Source organism: Trichomycterus rosablanca, chromosome 12 (assembly GCF_030014385.1).
Source record: "Trichomycterus rosablanca isolate fTriRos1 chromosome 12, fTriRos1.hap1, whole genome shotgun sequence".
In the NCBI taxonomy this organism is placed as follows: Eukaryota; Metazoa; Chordata; class Actinopteri; order Siluriformes; family Trichomycteridae; genus Trichomycterus; species Trichomycterus rosablanca.
In genome coordinates, this window is record NC_085999.1 from 25,871,169 (window position 1) to 25,888,978 (window position 17,810).

Consider the following 17,810-nt stretch of genomic DNA (forward strand, 5'->3'; position numbering starts at 1 on the left):
TGTGCCTGAACTGGAGTCTCAGCAGTGCAACTGGTCTGGTCAGACACTTTAAAGACACAACAACAAAACATTATGTGGTTCTTCTTGACTAGGATGAATGTCATGCGTGGTTGACAATGGAGTGAGAGGAATTGGACATGTCTAAATTATTATACTATAAAAGTTAAATAATAATAATAATGATACCTTGTAACTAGATGTCCCCTAAACTTGAAATTTGTACCCTTAAACTCGACGTTTATCTTAAACTCGACATATGTGCGACCGCTGCTTTACTTAGCGCATCATTAAAGTGCGAATAACTATCGAATGACTATCAAATTCACTCTGAAAGATCCACATGTATCTGTGTTTAGCTGGATTTTTCACCTGTTTCACTTTTAAACTAGTGTTATAGCTTGGGGTGCTGAGCAATTGTAAGAATCATTTAAAAAAAAAAAAGCTTAACGTGACTTAATGTATTAAAAGAACAACATAGAAACACTAAACCTCTTTTAATTATTACTGCTCATAAGTTCTCTCCACTAATGAAGTTCCTCGCTCGTTGTTTTAGTACAATAAGTCACAATAAGTTGTGTGTTTATATTATATTTGTGTTATTTTCAGTGTATAAGTGTCAAAAACAACCCCATTATTTTACATTAGCCTAAAATATATGCAGTCCCATGGGACCACGGAACACATTAACAGGTTTCTCATACATCCTAATGGGAAAAAATACTGAACGCCTTTTAAACTCAACGCCACTCCCAGAACCAATTGACGTTGAGTTTCAAGGTACCACTGTAATGAAAATGAGTGTATTAAAGAGGTTTAGACTGATAGGAAATCGAAGATGTTTGCTCATATTATTCTTTCGCACCACAGCAACTCCAGTTAACTTCCAAATTCCCAATTTGAACGAGGTTTTAATCTAATTAAATGTTCGAGAATCAATTTACCACATGAAAAACAGAAACTTGTAATAAAACCTGCATCAAAGGAGCATTTTTAAAAAATAAAATCAGCCAAAGGAACTGATATTTGGTTTCACAGGACTTGGACTGCCCTGAAACCAGCAAGCAAGAGCGAAACTAATGTCAGTGTTGGGCGCATGTTTGGAGTTTGATTCCAATCCAACAGCAGCTGAGGCGAAAAAAAAAAAAGCTATAGAACTCAATGTGCTAGAACATCCCACACATGCCTTACCGTGGGCAGACGACCGTGCACAGCTGTGGCTCGGGTGCGAGAGATCTGCATTTTAAGGAGGCTCCAGAGAAGCATGTTTAGTATGTGAAGTCAACGAAGCCAGAAACATGCTTAAAAAACAGTTTCTAGAAATCTGGGATGAATTGAACGCTGATAGCGTTTGATGAATGAGTGAAATTTGTCTGGTTTCAGTAAAGCCAGCTGCAATTTGTGTGGAAATCTAATATCTAATTAATTATTAAGAGCAAGACAAGTATAGAACCTACCTGGTCCCTGGAAGAAGGCTTATGGGTGGCCATATGGCGATCCAGCTGTGCGCGATAGGCAAAAGTATCACTGCAGAGTGGGCACGGGAAAGTCTCCTCGTTCTTCTCATGCCGGTATTTGATGTGCTCCTTGAGGGAGGTCAACCTCTTGTAGCCACGGTCACAGTATGGGCAGGTCAACAGTTGGGCAAAGTCGTCCGGTGTTCGCAGTGTCAGATCTGGATGAATAAAATATCAGCAAAAGTCCTTCAAATTAAGGTGGCAAAAAGATTCTTTACGCCAATACCACAGAAGAACCATGTTTGGTTTCATAAGGAACTATTCATGTGCATTTATAGTTGTTTCTTGGGACCACAATAAAGTTATATACATTTAGTTGGTAATAATTTACAAATATATTATTCATTTATAATTTAAATTCATAAATAAATAAATTATTAATTATTAATAATTAATTATATAATATTTTATATATATATATATATATATACGATTAGGCGTAACATTAAAACCACCTCCTTGTTTCTACACTCACTGTCCATTTAATCAGCTCCACTTACCATATAGAAGCACTTTGTAGTTCGACAATTACTGACTGTAGTCCATCTGTTTCTCTGCATGCTTTGTTAGCCCCCTTTCATGCTGTTCTTCAATAAAGTGACAATGACATGGTGGTGGTGTGTTAGTGTGTGTTGTGCTGGTATGAGTGAATAAGACAGAGCTGCACAGCTGGAGTTTATAAACACCTCACTGTCACTGCTGGACTGAGAATAGTCCACCAACCAAAAATATATCCGCCAACAGCACCCTGTGGGCAGCGTCCTGATGAAGGTCTAGAAGATGACCAACTCAAACAGCAGCAATAGTTGATCGATCGTCTCTGACTTTACATCTACAAGGTGAACCAACTAGGTAGGAGTGTCTAACAGAGTGGACAGTGAGTGGACACGGTATTTAAAAACTCCAGCAGTGCTGCTGTGTCTGATCCACTCATACCAGCACAACACACACTAATACACCACCATCATGTCATTGTCATTGCAGTACTGAGAAAGATCCACCATCTAAATAATACCTGCTCTGTCGTGGTTCTGGGAGAGTCCTGACCATTGAAGAACAGCATACAAGGGGGCTGACAAAGCATGCAGAGTAACAGATGGACTACAGTCAGTAATTGTAGAACTACAGAGTGCTTCTACATTTCAGTGAGTGTAGAAACAAGAAGGTGGTTTTAATGTTATGGCTGATCGGTACACAAATATAAAGTTAATCATATTTGGGCAATGAACTGTAATATTCTCTAAATCCGAAAATTCTAATTCTAAGCACAAGGCATTTAAGAAAACTTACCACTCTCATTATCCTCCTGCCCGTTGGCCTCTGGAGTGCTCAGTCTCGTTCCTTCCTCCGGGTCTTCCGGGTAGATTATGGCCGTGTCCCCTCGTTGCAGGTACTCGACGATGCTGGCCGCGCAGCCCTCGCTGTCCTCCAGCTTCCTCTTGGCGAAGAAGCTCTCCAGCTCGGCAGTAGCATCAATACCTTTAACTGCATGCAATAAAACAAGGATAATAATGAACCCATTGGTTTACGTTCCTCGTCAGTAGACAAGCCTCATCTGGACAATAGGAAGCCAGCTGCTCTAAATGTGATGTACTGGGGGACAAACCATTAGCAAGCCTTTATAGGTGGAAGTATTTATTTAAGTTAGACTGTAATGGCCACTTCAAAGACGAATAGGAGCCAGCACGATCATCGAGCACTCCTTAAGCGTCCTTTTACATGTCGGAAAAGGCTTTGCAGCATTGTGGGTAATTGGTTAATGTGGCAATTAGGCTTGCCTGGGTAACTGATCTCACTTTGCACAGCCCTTCTTATACTTACAATCAGAAGCAAATCTAATAATGAGCCATGCGTTATGTATAATTGTACAGAATAGGGTTTTTACGATGAACACAAGTTACACTGATTACAATAAAATGGTCAGATTGCATTAAAAGAAGACAGGAAATGTGAGGAGGAACAGGCTGAGAGTTTTGTCCTTAAACAGATATCAAATTGAAGTCATATATAAAAATACAAAAACAAGAATAAATAAGAATAGTTAAAAATGTCCCAAATTGTTTATCTCTCTTTGTCATTGTGATGTTAGGGTGAGCCGTGATTGTATTGATTTAAGAGCAAACAGATGTAAATGTTAGTGTCTCATTGCAAACCAAGGAACACAACGTAGACAGAACAAATCTGATTTGGTCTCAAACTTGATTTGGCGGCCAAAATGTGATTTTACCTTACAAATGTTGACTTTCCATTTCCTGCTGTCACGCGTAAAGCAACCATATCCAACACTTGTCTCTGACTGTGCTCGTGTTCGAGTTTAAATGGGGTTATTTTTTATGTTCTCATTTAAGTCCTGTTTGGCTTTCAGCTTTCTGCTTCTTTTTCCTCTGATTGAATCTAAATGGAAATGCATTATATGGGATTAAAATCGTTATATTGTAGCCGCATATGTCAAGTGATGGTGTAGTGAAGAGTAAACTATTTAAATAAAAAAAACTGCTTGCAGATGAGTTACAGACTGATTATGAGATAAAATTACAAATCCAGGGTATTCGGGTGGTGCAGCTGTGCTACTGACCCTCCCGGACATCTCCACATACATTATTGGCTATGTCTGAAGGAAAAAAGCTTTAAGATGGACTGGCACCTTGTCCAGGGTATTCCTGCCTTGAACCAAGTTTTTTAAACACGCCTGGTTCCTGTTAAATCTTAAACACTGAAGGCAGTTGTAGCCTAACGGTTAAGGTACTGGACTAGTAATCGAAAGGTCGCTGGTTCAAGCCCCAAAACTGCCAGGTTGCCACTGTTGGGCCCTTGAGCAATCAATTGCTTTGACAATACACTGTCACAACACTGTAAGTCGCTTCAAAGAAAAGCGTCTGCTAAATGCCAAAAATGTACATGTAAACTAACCACAACCAGACCACAAGATGTTCTGTCAGTTTGTTAAGGAACAAAAAATCAACATTATATTCTGCAGTTATGTAATGCTCATTGTGAAGTAATATTGCTCTTGTTTACTCTGTCTGTCCCAGTCTAACATTATAGGGTCATTATAATTTAAAGTATTAATATTTAAGTATTATATGTTAAAAGCAGGTAAATTTTTTAATTCAATGTTAATAAAGTTTAAATAATTGTTTCTATTTTATTTACACTGCATTATCCACTCAGATACTATGTATATATTATATATAATATATATTATGCATTTTCTCCCAATTTAGCGTAGTCAATTTGTCTTCTGCTGCTGAAGATCCCCGATTTTTTGCAGTTGAGGTGGGTATATTGCTGCTCAAACCCACGCGCAGCCCTTAACGGAACCCTTTTCCACCCATACACTCTGCACAGTCACCTCTATCCGCCAATCAGGGTCCTTACACAGCCCACATATTCCAGTCATCCCTCCCCTCAGGCACTGCCAATTATGCCAGCTAGATGGCGCCAAGCCGACCAGTGGTCGAGGAGTTCAGAATCTCGGCGCTGGTGTGCTAGCGGAACATCCCGCTGTGCCACCTGGGCGCCAACTATTTATTTTTGAGTGATTATTATTGTATTATTATTATTAAAGTATTTGAGATGTTTTGCTGAGGACCAGGAATGGCTTTCCAAGAAGGTGTAGACTCAGGAGAACCAAAGCCCCAATTTGGGTAAAAAAAAAAACCCTAAGCATTCTATATTTCTTTGTCCTGGAAGAGTTTTTTTTTAATTCACAAAGCAATGGTAGGAGTAAAAAAGCTTTGTGCTGTCCAGAATTATAAATAGCCTACGGCCATAAGGCATTACATAAACCGATAAACACCCTTTAAGCGTTACGCACACGTGGGCTCACCTGTACCATTTCCAGCTCCATGCAGGGAGACGTCAGGGCTTAGAGGATTGTATTCATCTTTTCTTTCCTCTACAGAGAGCGAGAGAGAACAAGAGAGAGAGAGAAGTATTAACAAATGTTGGGCTTAGCACAAACCACAAGCTGGAAGAGCCAAAAGAAAGACCACATTGCATAAATCAACAGCATCAAATGTGCTAGCAGCAGCCTTCTGGGCTCCTTCTTAAATCCCATAAAGACTCTTTTTTACTCATCCTGTCATAATCATCAGACAATAAAATAAAATAAAATAAAAACAGCAGCATGATGATTAAAAATTGGACTGTGACTAGAATCACAACCGTTTTGTCAGCTGAGCAGTAGACTAAAGCTGGTCTTGCAGGCTGCACACATGCAGTAATGTATAATAGGTCTAAAATACAAAAGTATGGGCTGCACCTAGACCAGGAGCTGCAGATCTCCTGGAACCCAGGGGCTCAGATCATAGCCCATTTTGACATCAATATAACCCTATTCTTTTTTTGGCCAGTTAAAGACCACATTCTTATACTAGGAATCAAATGTGCTTGGCCAGCACCACTAAGATGTGAGGTGGACACCTACACAAACATGAGTTGCTGTGTCTGTCAAGACGGAGCCTATGCAGGCTGATCCAAAGCGACTTACAGTTGTGACTGTATACAATCTAGGCAATTAAGGGTTAAGAGTCTTGCTCAAGGGCTCAACAGTGGCAACCTAGCAGTGATAGGGCTTGAACCAGTGACCTTTCGATTACTAGTCCAGTACCTTAACCGCTAGGCTACAACTGCTACAAGGTGATTCACTGAGACGGTGAATAATGGAGAGCAGTGCGTACTTCAGTGTGCGATACTGCTCTCTACTCTCTGTGTGAACCTATTGGTAGGGGTGTAAGGTATGGCCCTCTTCGATCAGAATAGGGTTTTGCAGCAACCCAAGTGAAGGAGATACAACAGTGCAATTGGGTATGACTAAACTGGAAGAATAAAGAAAAAAGGAATCAATTGATCACAATTTGGATAGTCACAACATCTGTCCAGTGGTGGATTTACACAAAGAGTCTCAAGGACCATGACACCCCTTCCGTATTCCACCACGGAAACAAGATGAATCCCTATTCAGCCTTCCCTCCCGTTGGCACGGCTTATTGTGTCAGTTTAGCACCAAAACAGGCAGTAGCACCACCAAGACACAAACCTGAGAGATTAGCTTACATTGTTTAATATATAGACCTGGAAATGTTGTGCAGTACTAAAACACCAATGAAGATCAAACCTTGAGATGAACTTTGTGTCCTACTAGCAACCGTGGAAACTATATTCAAACTAACATCATTCATCCTGGTAATTTCTACTTCTTTCGAGCCAAATAACCAAGTTCTTAGTGCACCAAGGTTACACCCATCTGAAATCATGGCTTAGGAAACAAAATCAAGGTAATTTCAGTAAGGGTTGCCATGACTTCCAAAGAAATGTCGCGTATATACTGCAGCTATTGTATTTCTTCCTCCTGCTTGCGCTCATGTGACCTCTTACTGGCAGTCACAAGTATCATAAGCTTCCCCTTCAAAAGGAGGATATAGCGCACCTCGGCCACAACGAGGGAGGAAAACAAGAGAACTCCATATTACACACACATGCACACGCACACGAGCGCTGTCTAATTTCTGAACCGCTTAGAACCTTCTTTCTCATTATCCAACAAGCTTTCTCTCTCTCTCTTTTCATTTTCTCACTTCTCTGTTTGAAGTGTCTTCTTAAACACTGTGTGAATGTGACTTTTAAGAGAGGCTATTCAAAAGTGCTTCTTTAGGTCTTTAAAGAGAACAAAGGCTTCAGTCGACTCAGAATCATTTCACTTTACAGAGTTTGGAACAAACAAGTGATTCGCTAATTGGGGTCCTGCTGTAGTGAAACCCCTGGTAGTGAAACGTTCTTCTTCTGTGTTGTATGGGTAATGTTCAACACCTCAAGTCAGACTGAATGTTCCCCTGAGCTCACTTTAATAAAACTACTACACTTATTTAACTGTGCAGGTACTTAGAATTAGCTACAGCTATAAATACAGTGTGAAGCTTGTATGAAGGGCTGAGCATCATAATACAAATACATAAATAATAAATAAACAAGATGAGTACTTATGCGACAGCAATTCTAACTAGGTGCTCATGAATATTTATTCTGTCTGTTCGTACCACCACTTTATCCTGGTCAGTGTAGCGGTGGCTCAGATTCACTGGGCGAAAGGCAGAAAACACCCCGGTCAGGTGATCAGTCCATCACAGGCAAACACACATACACACATTCACACACTCATACCTAGGGGACCTGTTTTTGGACTGTGGGAGGGGTCCGGAGCTCCTGGAGGAAACCCACACAGACACAGGGAGAACATGCAAACTCCACACAGAAAGTACCCAGCCCACTTCACTTGGGAATCAAACCCAGGACCTTTTTGCTGTGAGGCAACAGTGCTACCCACCGAGCCACAGTGCTGCCCTGCTCACAAATATATGTAATAAAATATATTAATAATGATTAATAATGGAACATATAACTGTGTGAAGTGTGAGGGTATGATGTATAACTCTATAGTACTGATGTAAATACAGTATAACTGTAAACTAGAAACTTAGTAACTTAGAACTAAAGCGACATATTTGTGGGGTAACAAACAAATGTAAAGACTGATTCTTATTTTTCAGTCACCAGAATGTCCAAAACTTACATTATTTTACTATTTTCATTAGCTGTTTTTTTTTAAGTTTAGATCATACACCGTATAATATAGCATAACATTATGACCACCTTCCTAATATTTTGTTGGTCCCCCTTTTGCTGCCAAAACAGCCCTGTTAACTTTTTCAGCAGTTTGAGCTACAGTAGCTCGTCTGTTGGATCGGTCCACATGGGCCAGCCTTCACTCCCCACGTGCATCAATGAGCCTTGGTCGCCCATGACCCTGTCGCCGGTTTATCTAGCCATCACAATTTGGCCCTTGTCAAGCTCGCTCAAATGCCTATTTTTCCTGCTTCTAACACATCAATTCTGAGGATAAAATGTTCACTTGCTGCCTAATATATCCCACCCACTAACAGGTGCCGTGATGAAATAATCAGTGTTATTCACTTCACCTGTCAGTGGTCATAATGTTATGTCTCGTTGGCATATGTTTTGGTCTTTACAGTCACTAGGTCTCATACCTTTTTGAGATCCTGGATTGACTACCACCTGCAAAACACTATTTAATGGTGTTCTATTTCTTCTAATACAGTTTAACAGTTGAATCTACACCAAGGTGCATGAAAGCTTGTCTCGTGCTGACGTTTCTTTTCATCTCTGTTTTTTCCTGTTTCGATTGAGTGATTTCATCCAAGAGGTGAAAATAACCCAACAGCGGTTATGAGGTGATGAGGTGATGAGTGACTGTAGTACCTCAATTAGTTCTTCTATTGCTTTCTGGGCAGATCCAGTTCTGCTTTCAGGTAAATAAAAGCTTGCTGTTTCTTCGAGAGTCAGAAACAATGCTGGTGTCTCAGTTCTGCTTGTAGTAGTTGCAGATCATTTTCCAGTAAGGTATCGGTGGTAAGCATCACACTTTAAGACTGTTTTCTATTTTGCTGAAAGAAGTACGACAGATCCTTACTTGCTTCTATTTGTCTTGGAACTAAATGAATGCATTAACATGCCAAGTGCTGCTGCCATGCTATTACCGAACCAGCATGTTTAGCTTACTAAGTTCTATATGTTGAGTTATGTTGCATTAACACAGTATTTACACCGATCAGGCATACCATTTTGACCACCTTCCTAATATTGTGTTGGTCCCCCTTTTGCTGCCCCATACGCAATAAACTGTGATGCACTGTGTATTCTGACACCTTTCTATCAGAACCAGCATTAACTTCTTCAGCAATTTGAGCTGCAGTAGCTCGTCTGTTGGATCATACCACACGGGCCAGCCTTGCTCCCCACGTGCATCAATGAGCCTTGGCCGCCCATGACCCTGTCGCCGGTTTACCACTGCTCCTTCCTTGGACCACTTTTGATAGATATTGGCCACTGCAGACCGGGAACACCCCACAAGAGATGCAGTTTTGGAGATGCTCTGATCCAGTCGTCTAGCCATCACAATTTGGTCCTTGTCAAACGAAAGAATTTCGTTATACTGTACATCTATATATGTATATAAGACAAATAAAGGCATTCTATGAATGCCATATTGTCATTAGCTTAAACTATTATTTTGAATTGGAGCTCCTGTCATTGATAATATTCTGTTGTTTAAAAAACAGTTTTTCAACCTTAAACAAAGAGCAGTAGGTAGGTTCTATGTTAATGTAACAATGACAAACCACAGAATGTGCACAAAATGCATGTGCATTAGGCTAATAGCAAGTGTTGCTTGAAAAAGAGGAAGTTAACTTTTGGTTATAACTGTGCATGATGATTCATCAAACACCCCAATGTGTCACATTTAGCACCGTATAGAAGAGTATGTGTAAGCGCAGTAAAGCTCTGATGTCCCACCGTCAACCTACAGTTTATAAATATAATAATTCAGGTTTTATTTCACCTGACCAAGCAGTTCAAAGCTAATTCTGGAAAACTTTGAGTGCTACGATTTCATGTACCGGCGCTTGCTTCTATATGGAGCAACTAATTAGGATGGCACAGCATAGATGACATTAAGTAATCCAGGCTATTTGTGTTAAAGTCAACCAAACAGAATTCCACACGACCGGACCACAGTCCTACAGACTATAGAGTTCCATGCCAGGGTCAAAAAAGCACATGGCTGAATCATTAGCTAAGACACATTACTAAAAGTTGTGGGGGAAGGATGGGGGGGGGGGGGGGGGGGGGGGCAAGAAAAAAAACCCCACTGGTGACCCGGTGGAGTTCTCTTTATACTTAGTAACTGTCATCCAGACCCATGGGATCGTGAGCTCATTATGCATGTAAATGGCTGTCATAATATCATAATGCTAAAAATTTCATTTAACGCTCCTAATGAGTCCACTGACAGGACGGACCCGTCGCTAAATAATGCTGCCCGGGTCCTAATGAAAAGAATTCGTCTTCTGTGCCTCGCTAGTTCTTGCCATTTCGGTTGATGGCTTTTGAAACAGAGAGAATGGGGGATGGAAAGAGTGAAAGATAGAGAAAGAAGAAGATGTGTGGGTGTGGAGATGATGCATTGTAAGGTCAGGTGTAACCACCTTCTAAGGGAGATGAGTAAGCAAGTTGAATTCCACCCCGACCGGGGCTATCTTCTATAGATCAGAGCTGTGTGACTTCTCGCTTGCTACTGAGTTCAGGCTCAGGAAACAGAATTCGAATCGATTTGAATCATTAGATCCTCTAATATAATAAATAACATAACAGTGGCGTTGTACAGAGGTCAAATACCAGTTTACTTCTCTAATTTGTATAATTAACATACGCAATCTAATTAACATTATTGATCCTGCATTCAGGTCATTTAAATCCAAGCTTCCCATCAATACTGTAAATGTATTGATTATTTCTTTATTTATTAGGATTGAAACGTCATGTTTTACACTTTGGTTACATTCATGACAGAACAGGTAGTTACTCATTACACAAGGTTGATCAGTTCACAAGTTTTTAATGTCAAACACAGTTATGGACAATTTAGTATCTTCAATTCACCTCACTTGTATGTCTTTGGAATGTGGAAGGAAACCCACACAGACATGGGGAGAACATGCAAACCCCACACAGAAAGGACCCAGACCACTCCACCTGGTATTCCAACCTAGGACCTTCTTGCTGTGATGCGACAGTGCTACCCACTTAGCCACCGTGCCGCCCAATTAAAAAAATGAATAAATAAATAAATAGGGTTGCTTGGGCGGCGCAGAAGTAAATTACGCTAGCTCACTACTACTGGGATTCAGAGTTTGAATCCCCGGCTGTGCTATGTCTAAGAGGGGGATGAACTGGCGTCCAGTCCTGTGTGTTCAACCGGATTGTACATAGAGATTCTGTGGAAGCCAGGTGCAGTGAGAGTCCCACCAAGATAAAGTGGTAGTAAAATATGAAAATTATGATGCCAGTCTGTTCCTTCAGATATTATATATATATATATATATATATATATATATATATATATATATATATATATATATATATATATATATATATATATATATATATATATATATATATATAATGCCGCAAAGCAACAAAAGCAGCAAAGTTGAAACTTCCAATCAGGCCTTTGCTGCCTCAGACACAGCACCCAACCAGGCCTCTGGGATTCTAACTCAACTATTGTCATTGTAGAGGACTGTGGCATAAAGTGGGTCCTTGTTTTTTGTGGATATAAATGGGCAAATGACCTATTAAACAATTTTAGGCATCATTTGCTCCATTACCACTTGGATGGTCTATTACTAGGCAATTGTAGCCTAGTGGTTAAGGTACTAGTAATCAGTAACAAGATTGTATACTGTCACAACTGTAAGTCGCTCTTGATAAACAGCGTCTGCTAAATGCAGAAAATGTATATATTACACTAACCCACTACTGTTAACATCTGGGTTCCAATCTCAGTGGAGCTATCTGGCAGCCAGCAAATACACAGACATGACTGCGACTGATTGCCCTGCACCCAGTGTCTTCTGCTCGAACCAGACCCACTGTGACCTTGACCAGTATAAAAGCAATAAAATTAAATTCCTTTCGTCCTGCTTTTTTTTTTTTTTTTGCTAATTCCCTATTACAGTCAAGACATGGATAGCTGCACATTCCAGCTAATTAAGATTAGCTGGTGCAGCGACAAGGTGACTTCTCAATCTGGACTTTTCCGTCTTCGGTCATGAGCAGGCCTTTTGTACTGCTGAGTCTTAAAACCTGGGTCTTAGCGATGGTGGGTTACATGATCACTAACCACATTATTTAGGACACCCCAGAATAAGTCTGTTTCACTGTTCCCTAAAAAAATAGTTCCTAACCTGCGCCACTGAGGTCCGCATGCTGCCAGATGTCGCGACTTTCGTCTTCGTCGTCTTCCCTGCATGACAGGAGGGCATGTGCCACTCGAGGCGACGGTTCCTGGCTGGGCACGCCGACCGGGCTACCCTCGCCCTCAGAACCCTGAAGCCTGTCCTCATCGTCAGAGCTTAGCACTGCGGAAAGAGACAAAGAAGATGTATCAGCACCAATCACTTATTAGTTACATATTCCAAATTCATGGTTCAGGTCCGTCTTTATAATGGCTTATTGGTTTACGGCTTCTACTTGGTGGAGACGACAGTGTGAAGTATGAACAATACACTACAATACTCTGGATGCAATTCAGACAAATATGACAACATAGATGATAAGTGAGTCTTAACTGTTACTGCTGTTTTACTCTTGGAAGTCACACTATGTTTTAGCACCTGTATTGGCTTAGAATATAGATAAATAGATAGACAGACAGACAGGCAGACAGCTAGATAGACAGATACTTTATAGATAGATAGACAGACAGAAAGATACTTTATAGATAGATAGACAGACACAGATGCATTAGAGATAGATAGACAGACAGGCAGATAGATAGACAGACAGACAGAAAGACAGACATGTAGATAGATAGATAAATATATATATACAGACAGATAATTTATAGATAGATATACGGACAGACACTATAGATAGATATACAGACAGACACTTTACAAATAGATATACAGACAGAAAAATAGATAGATATGTTATAGATAGATAGACAGACAGATACTTTATATATAGATGGACAGACAGAAAGACAGACAGACAGATATTTTATAGATAGATAGACAGACAGACAGATATAGATATTTTATAGATAGATAGACAGACAAACAGACAGACAGATACTTTATAGATAGATAGATAGATAGATAGATAGATAGATAGATAGATAGATAGATAGATAGATAGATAGATAGATAGATAGATAGATAGATAGATAGACAGGCAGACAGACATATAGATGGATATAGATATATACTTTATAGATAGATAGGCAGACAGACAGATAAACAGGCAGACAGACATATAGATAGATAGATAGATAGATAGATAGATAGATAGATAGATAGATAGATAGATAGATAGATAGATAGATAGATAGATAGATAGACAGACAGACATATAGATAGATATAGATATATACTTTATAAATAGATAGATAGACAGATATTTTATAGATAGATAGACAGACAGACAGATATTATAGATAGATAGATAGACAGACAGACAGATACCTTATAGATAGATAGACAGACAGACGTTATAGATAGATAGATAGACAGACAGACAGATAGATTAATCCTAAAGGAATGTAAGGAAATATATATTTAATGAACCATTGCCATGCCCTCTTGTTAAAGGTATTCTTTACAGTTTGTCCCCTTATTTTATTATTACCTGTTTATTTTCACAAAACCATGTCATCTACAGTGTCCTCTACAGTGACAACAGTCCACACTGCCAAAGAGGTGGGTTCAAATCCCAGAGATGTCTCCAGCCTGGTTGGGTGCCGTGTCTGAGGCAGTAAAGGCCTGATTGGGTTGCCTCTTTGCTGCTTTTGCCTTTGCAGCAACAATGAAACAAGCGTCAACGGAATACAGTGAGTGCAGTGCTGGAGTACAGCATTGTCTGGTGAAAAGAAGCGGTGCATGTACTAGCCTGTGACATTATTCTTGTAAGTTGTCATTGCAGACGAGGTCACAAGTGCAATAGAATGTCAAAATGTCCAAATTAGGGGAAAAAAGTAAAAATGCAAAGAAAACAACCCTCCCAAAACTACTGGGTACTACAAAAAATGTCCACGTCATACACAAAACAATTTAGCTTCATTAAAATAAATAGTCAAGAAAAAAAAAATAGGTGCGGTGGGAAATGAGGTGTTACAGTACAAATGAACATGACTTCATGGGAACCACCGAGCATTCAAGTTCATTTGAAGTTTACTTTCTGCTCCACCTTATCTGCTGGGCGCTCGGCCAAAATTGGCCAAAATGAGTAGGAAATGGCTCTAATGACTAGATCTGAGACCTAATTGCCAATGTTGGGCCCGTCCTCATACAACACGCCATCCTCCCACAGCACAGCATAAAGAAAACAACCCCCCTCCTCTTCAGCCGGGTTAGATTTTTTGTAGCTTGTACACTACCGACTAATCTGTCTGCAGGACTGCATTCATTTAACTAACTACACATGACCTGGGTTTGTTTTTTTCCCCTCGCAGGTTCCTAGGCGAGAAAAAAAAGACGGCCTGTACCCCTGAGGGACTCGTCGGGAAAAGGGGGGCAGGGAGATTAGCCGGCACGTAGTCGATCATAATATGATCTTTGTGTGATTGTCGGCGGCCGCATTTGCCAGGGTCGGGGACAACTGCACAACAGGTGCACATTAAAAAGGGGAGAGAGGGATGGGCGCAAAAACTGGCTGAATACCAGAAAGGAGGGGAGAGGTGGAAAAGAGAGTGAGGGAAGAGGGGGGTTGAGGAGGGGCGTGGGACAAAAAGATTTTTTAGTTAGAGGTGTGACCGGTGGGATTATTTGGGAGGGTGAGGAGTAAAGGCTCGAATGAAAATGAGAAGGTAGTGGTGGAAAGTAAGACATAAGTAGCACTGTGTGTGTGGTCTGGATATACCTTGGACGTATTGCATCTATATTACTTCCCTTTCACCACCCTTCCTCCTCCTCTAACTCGCTCTCAAGTCTCAGCCAGGAATAACTTCTCCTACATTTCTTAATAGCTCTAAAACTCTAGTTCAGCCAGGTTCTGGATGAGTCTGGATGGCCGGATGGTAGGAGTACGACTCCTCATAGATGAAAACTGGGGGAGGGATGAGAAACAAAATGCTGAGAGAGGTCAGGAAGCTGAATATTAATAAAAGTCAACTGCTGAGCAACTGCTGAAGAAAAAACGTGATACAATCCCACACACAATGCCGAACGCTGAACCGACCTCTGTCTTTATCAACCTCGCCCTTTCCTCGTCTCTCTTTTAAAGAGATGGGCTAGTTACAGAGAGACGGCATGGTCCAAATTAAACACAGTAGCTGCGTGAGTACAAGGCTTTTTGAGAAAACGTATCTCTTCTAGCATTAAAGGGAAAACTTTGAGGCTTTTAATTTCTTTGATTATACCGCATGGCTTGGTGGTGCCACAAATAGCACCAGAAAAATATTTAGGTTTGAAGAAGGGCTTAGGGAAAGGAAGGAAGGAAGAGAAATATGTTCACTCATGTCAAACATGCCAAGCTGTCTGTGTGCGCACACAAAAAGCAAGCGATCTCTGAACAAAAGCAATCCATCACACTGTTTACCAAGGTCAAAGAGTCTGCTGGTGTCACACATGGGAATATGAGCTTTTGAATTTTTTTTTTTATGCTCTAATACCTAGGGGTCGCCACTCTACCCACATACCAGACTTATTATGCTGGATGTCCTTCCTTATGCAACCCTCCTTATGCTATCCTGGCTTGGAACCAGCACTGAGAGCACACTGACAAGTGCCAATGGCTAGACTATTATGCCCAGTGGGCTAGCACACTCCACCCCTACGCCACCCAAGCGCTATCTATTCTATTCCATCTATTGAGTAGTATATTTCATTCAAATATATTTTTCAATTATGTAATTATCAGAGCAACATACACTTAGAAATACTCACTCAGTCACTTTCTTAACCGTTTATCCAATTAGGGTCGTTGTTGGGTGCTGGAGCCTATCACAGCTTTTCAGTGGGCACAAGGCACACAGTAACACCCTGGACAGGGCACCAGTCTATCACAGGGCAGATACACATACACACACACACCCATTCACCTATAGGGTAATTCAGTGTCTCCAATTAACCTGACTGCATGTCTCTGGACTGTGAGAGGAAACTGGAGCTCCTGGAGGAAACCCATGCTGACATGGGGAGAACATGCAAACTCCGCACAGAAAGGACCCTGACCACCCCGCCTGGGGATCGAACCCAGGACCTTTTTGCTGTGAGGCGACAGTGCTACCCACCGAGCCACCGTGCCGCCCCACTTAGAAATAGAATGCCTTTATTAGTACAATCTTTCTTCGCATATCCCAGCTTGTTTGGAAGCTGGGGTCAGAGCACTGGGTCAGCCATTGTACAGCGCCCCTGAAGTAGTGAGGGTTAAGAGCTGCATGGCAGAGCTGGGATTCAAACTCTCAACCTTTCAGCTGATAGCCCAAAGCCCTACCCACTAGGCTACCACTATGTCTTAAGCTATCTGATAATTGGAAACCTCTTATGAACTGTGAGAAGCTTTTCCTCGATAGACTGTGGATTTTGTTCCTGTGAGGAGGATGTAGCACTACCACTATAAGTAAACATGGTATTTAGTTTCCCTTTCTAATGTACATTGTATAAATCAAACTGTTATACAGTCACTCATTCTAATATCTGCCCACAGAAAACATGAAAGTCTGCATGGGTGTGGCAGGAAACTGACGTCTAAGTGCTGTCTACATAATTCCCAGTGAGGTGGGAGCATCGCTATGTTTAAACCACGTAATGTTCAGTACAATTGAGCTATTTTATTAACCAAGTACTTTAATGCACATTGTATAGACCAAACAGTTCTGTTTACTCATACTCATTCTAATATCTGCACTTTAGTAACCTAATAACAGGAAAACCCACGTCTACTTGATTCACTCAGTCATCTTTAAACTGTATTTTGTAGTAAAGCTAATGGTTCATTTAACTTTTCCAATAGCAAGGTGGTGGAATCCCTAATATTAATTACGTGGGTTGTAAGTAATGAAATTATTATAGTAAGACACGCTAATACAGAAATCTTTGTGTCAGTACTGGGAGGAGAATTGTGTTTAAGCCAAAATATAATATAATATAATATAATATAATATAATATAATATAATATAAAAGTATCTTGACGTCAGAAACTGTCTAATGATTTAAGAAAAAGAAAAAAAAAGCTCAAGCATCTAGTTGTCCATAATCTGTATTCCTAATAAAGAGGCTTGTTAGTTTAAATAGGGTTTAAAAATCCCAACAATATTGCAACACTTTTACCAGAACACACATTACCATGTTAATGTCTCTGCAGTGCTGAGAACATCCACCCAAACGTCATCTGTTCAATTGACAAAAGTGTACACAGCAAAAGATGGGCTACAGTCAGTAATCAAATCCTCTCACAGTTTAGCTGTATTGTAGGTGACGTTTATGAAATAATTAATGAATAGACATACCACATAGGTATACCTAATAAAGTGCTCGGGAGGTGTGTATTGGAATGAATAAAGTATAAAAATGAGTAGGTTTACCGATCCACAACACAATACACTAGTTAATGGTGGATGTACCAGATTGATGAGTAGGTTTACTGATAGATGAGTAGGTTTACTGATCCACAACAAAGTACACTAGTTAATGGTGGACGTACCAGATAGATGA

The 17,810-nt window shown here is 40.4% G+C and overlaps 1 protein-coding gene across 2 annotated transcripts in view; it reads right to left on the reverse strand.

The window, feature by feature from the left end:
- The window catches only part of zeb2a (zinc finger E-box binding homeobox 2a), a 74,900-nt gene that overhangs the window by 9,802 nt on the left and 47,288 nt on the right, over nucleotides 1-17,810 (reverse strand). For both annotated transcript variants that reach the window (XM_063005778.1, XM_063005780.1), the window contains 4 exons: nucleotides 12,341-12,514; nucleotides 5,344-5,412; nucleotides 2,805-2,999; nucleotides 1,455-1,672 (listed from right to left, as the gene is read on the reverse strand). In XM_063005778.1, coding sequence (XP_062861848.1) covers nucleotides 1,455-1,672; nucleotides 2,805-2,999; nucleotides 5,344-5,412; nucleotides 12,341-12,514 — 656 coding nt within the window. The remainder of the gene's footprint in view (nucleotides 1-1,454; nucleotides 1,673-2,804; nucleotides 3,000-5,343; nucleotides 5,413-12,340; nucleotides 12,515-17,810) is intronic.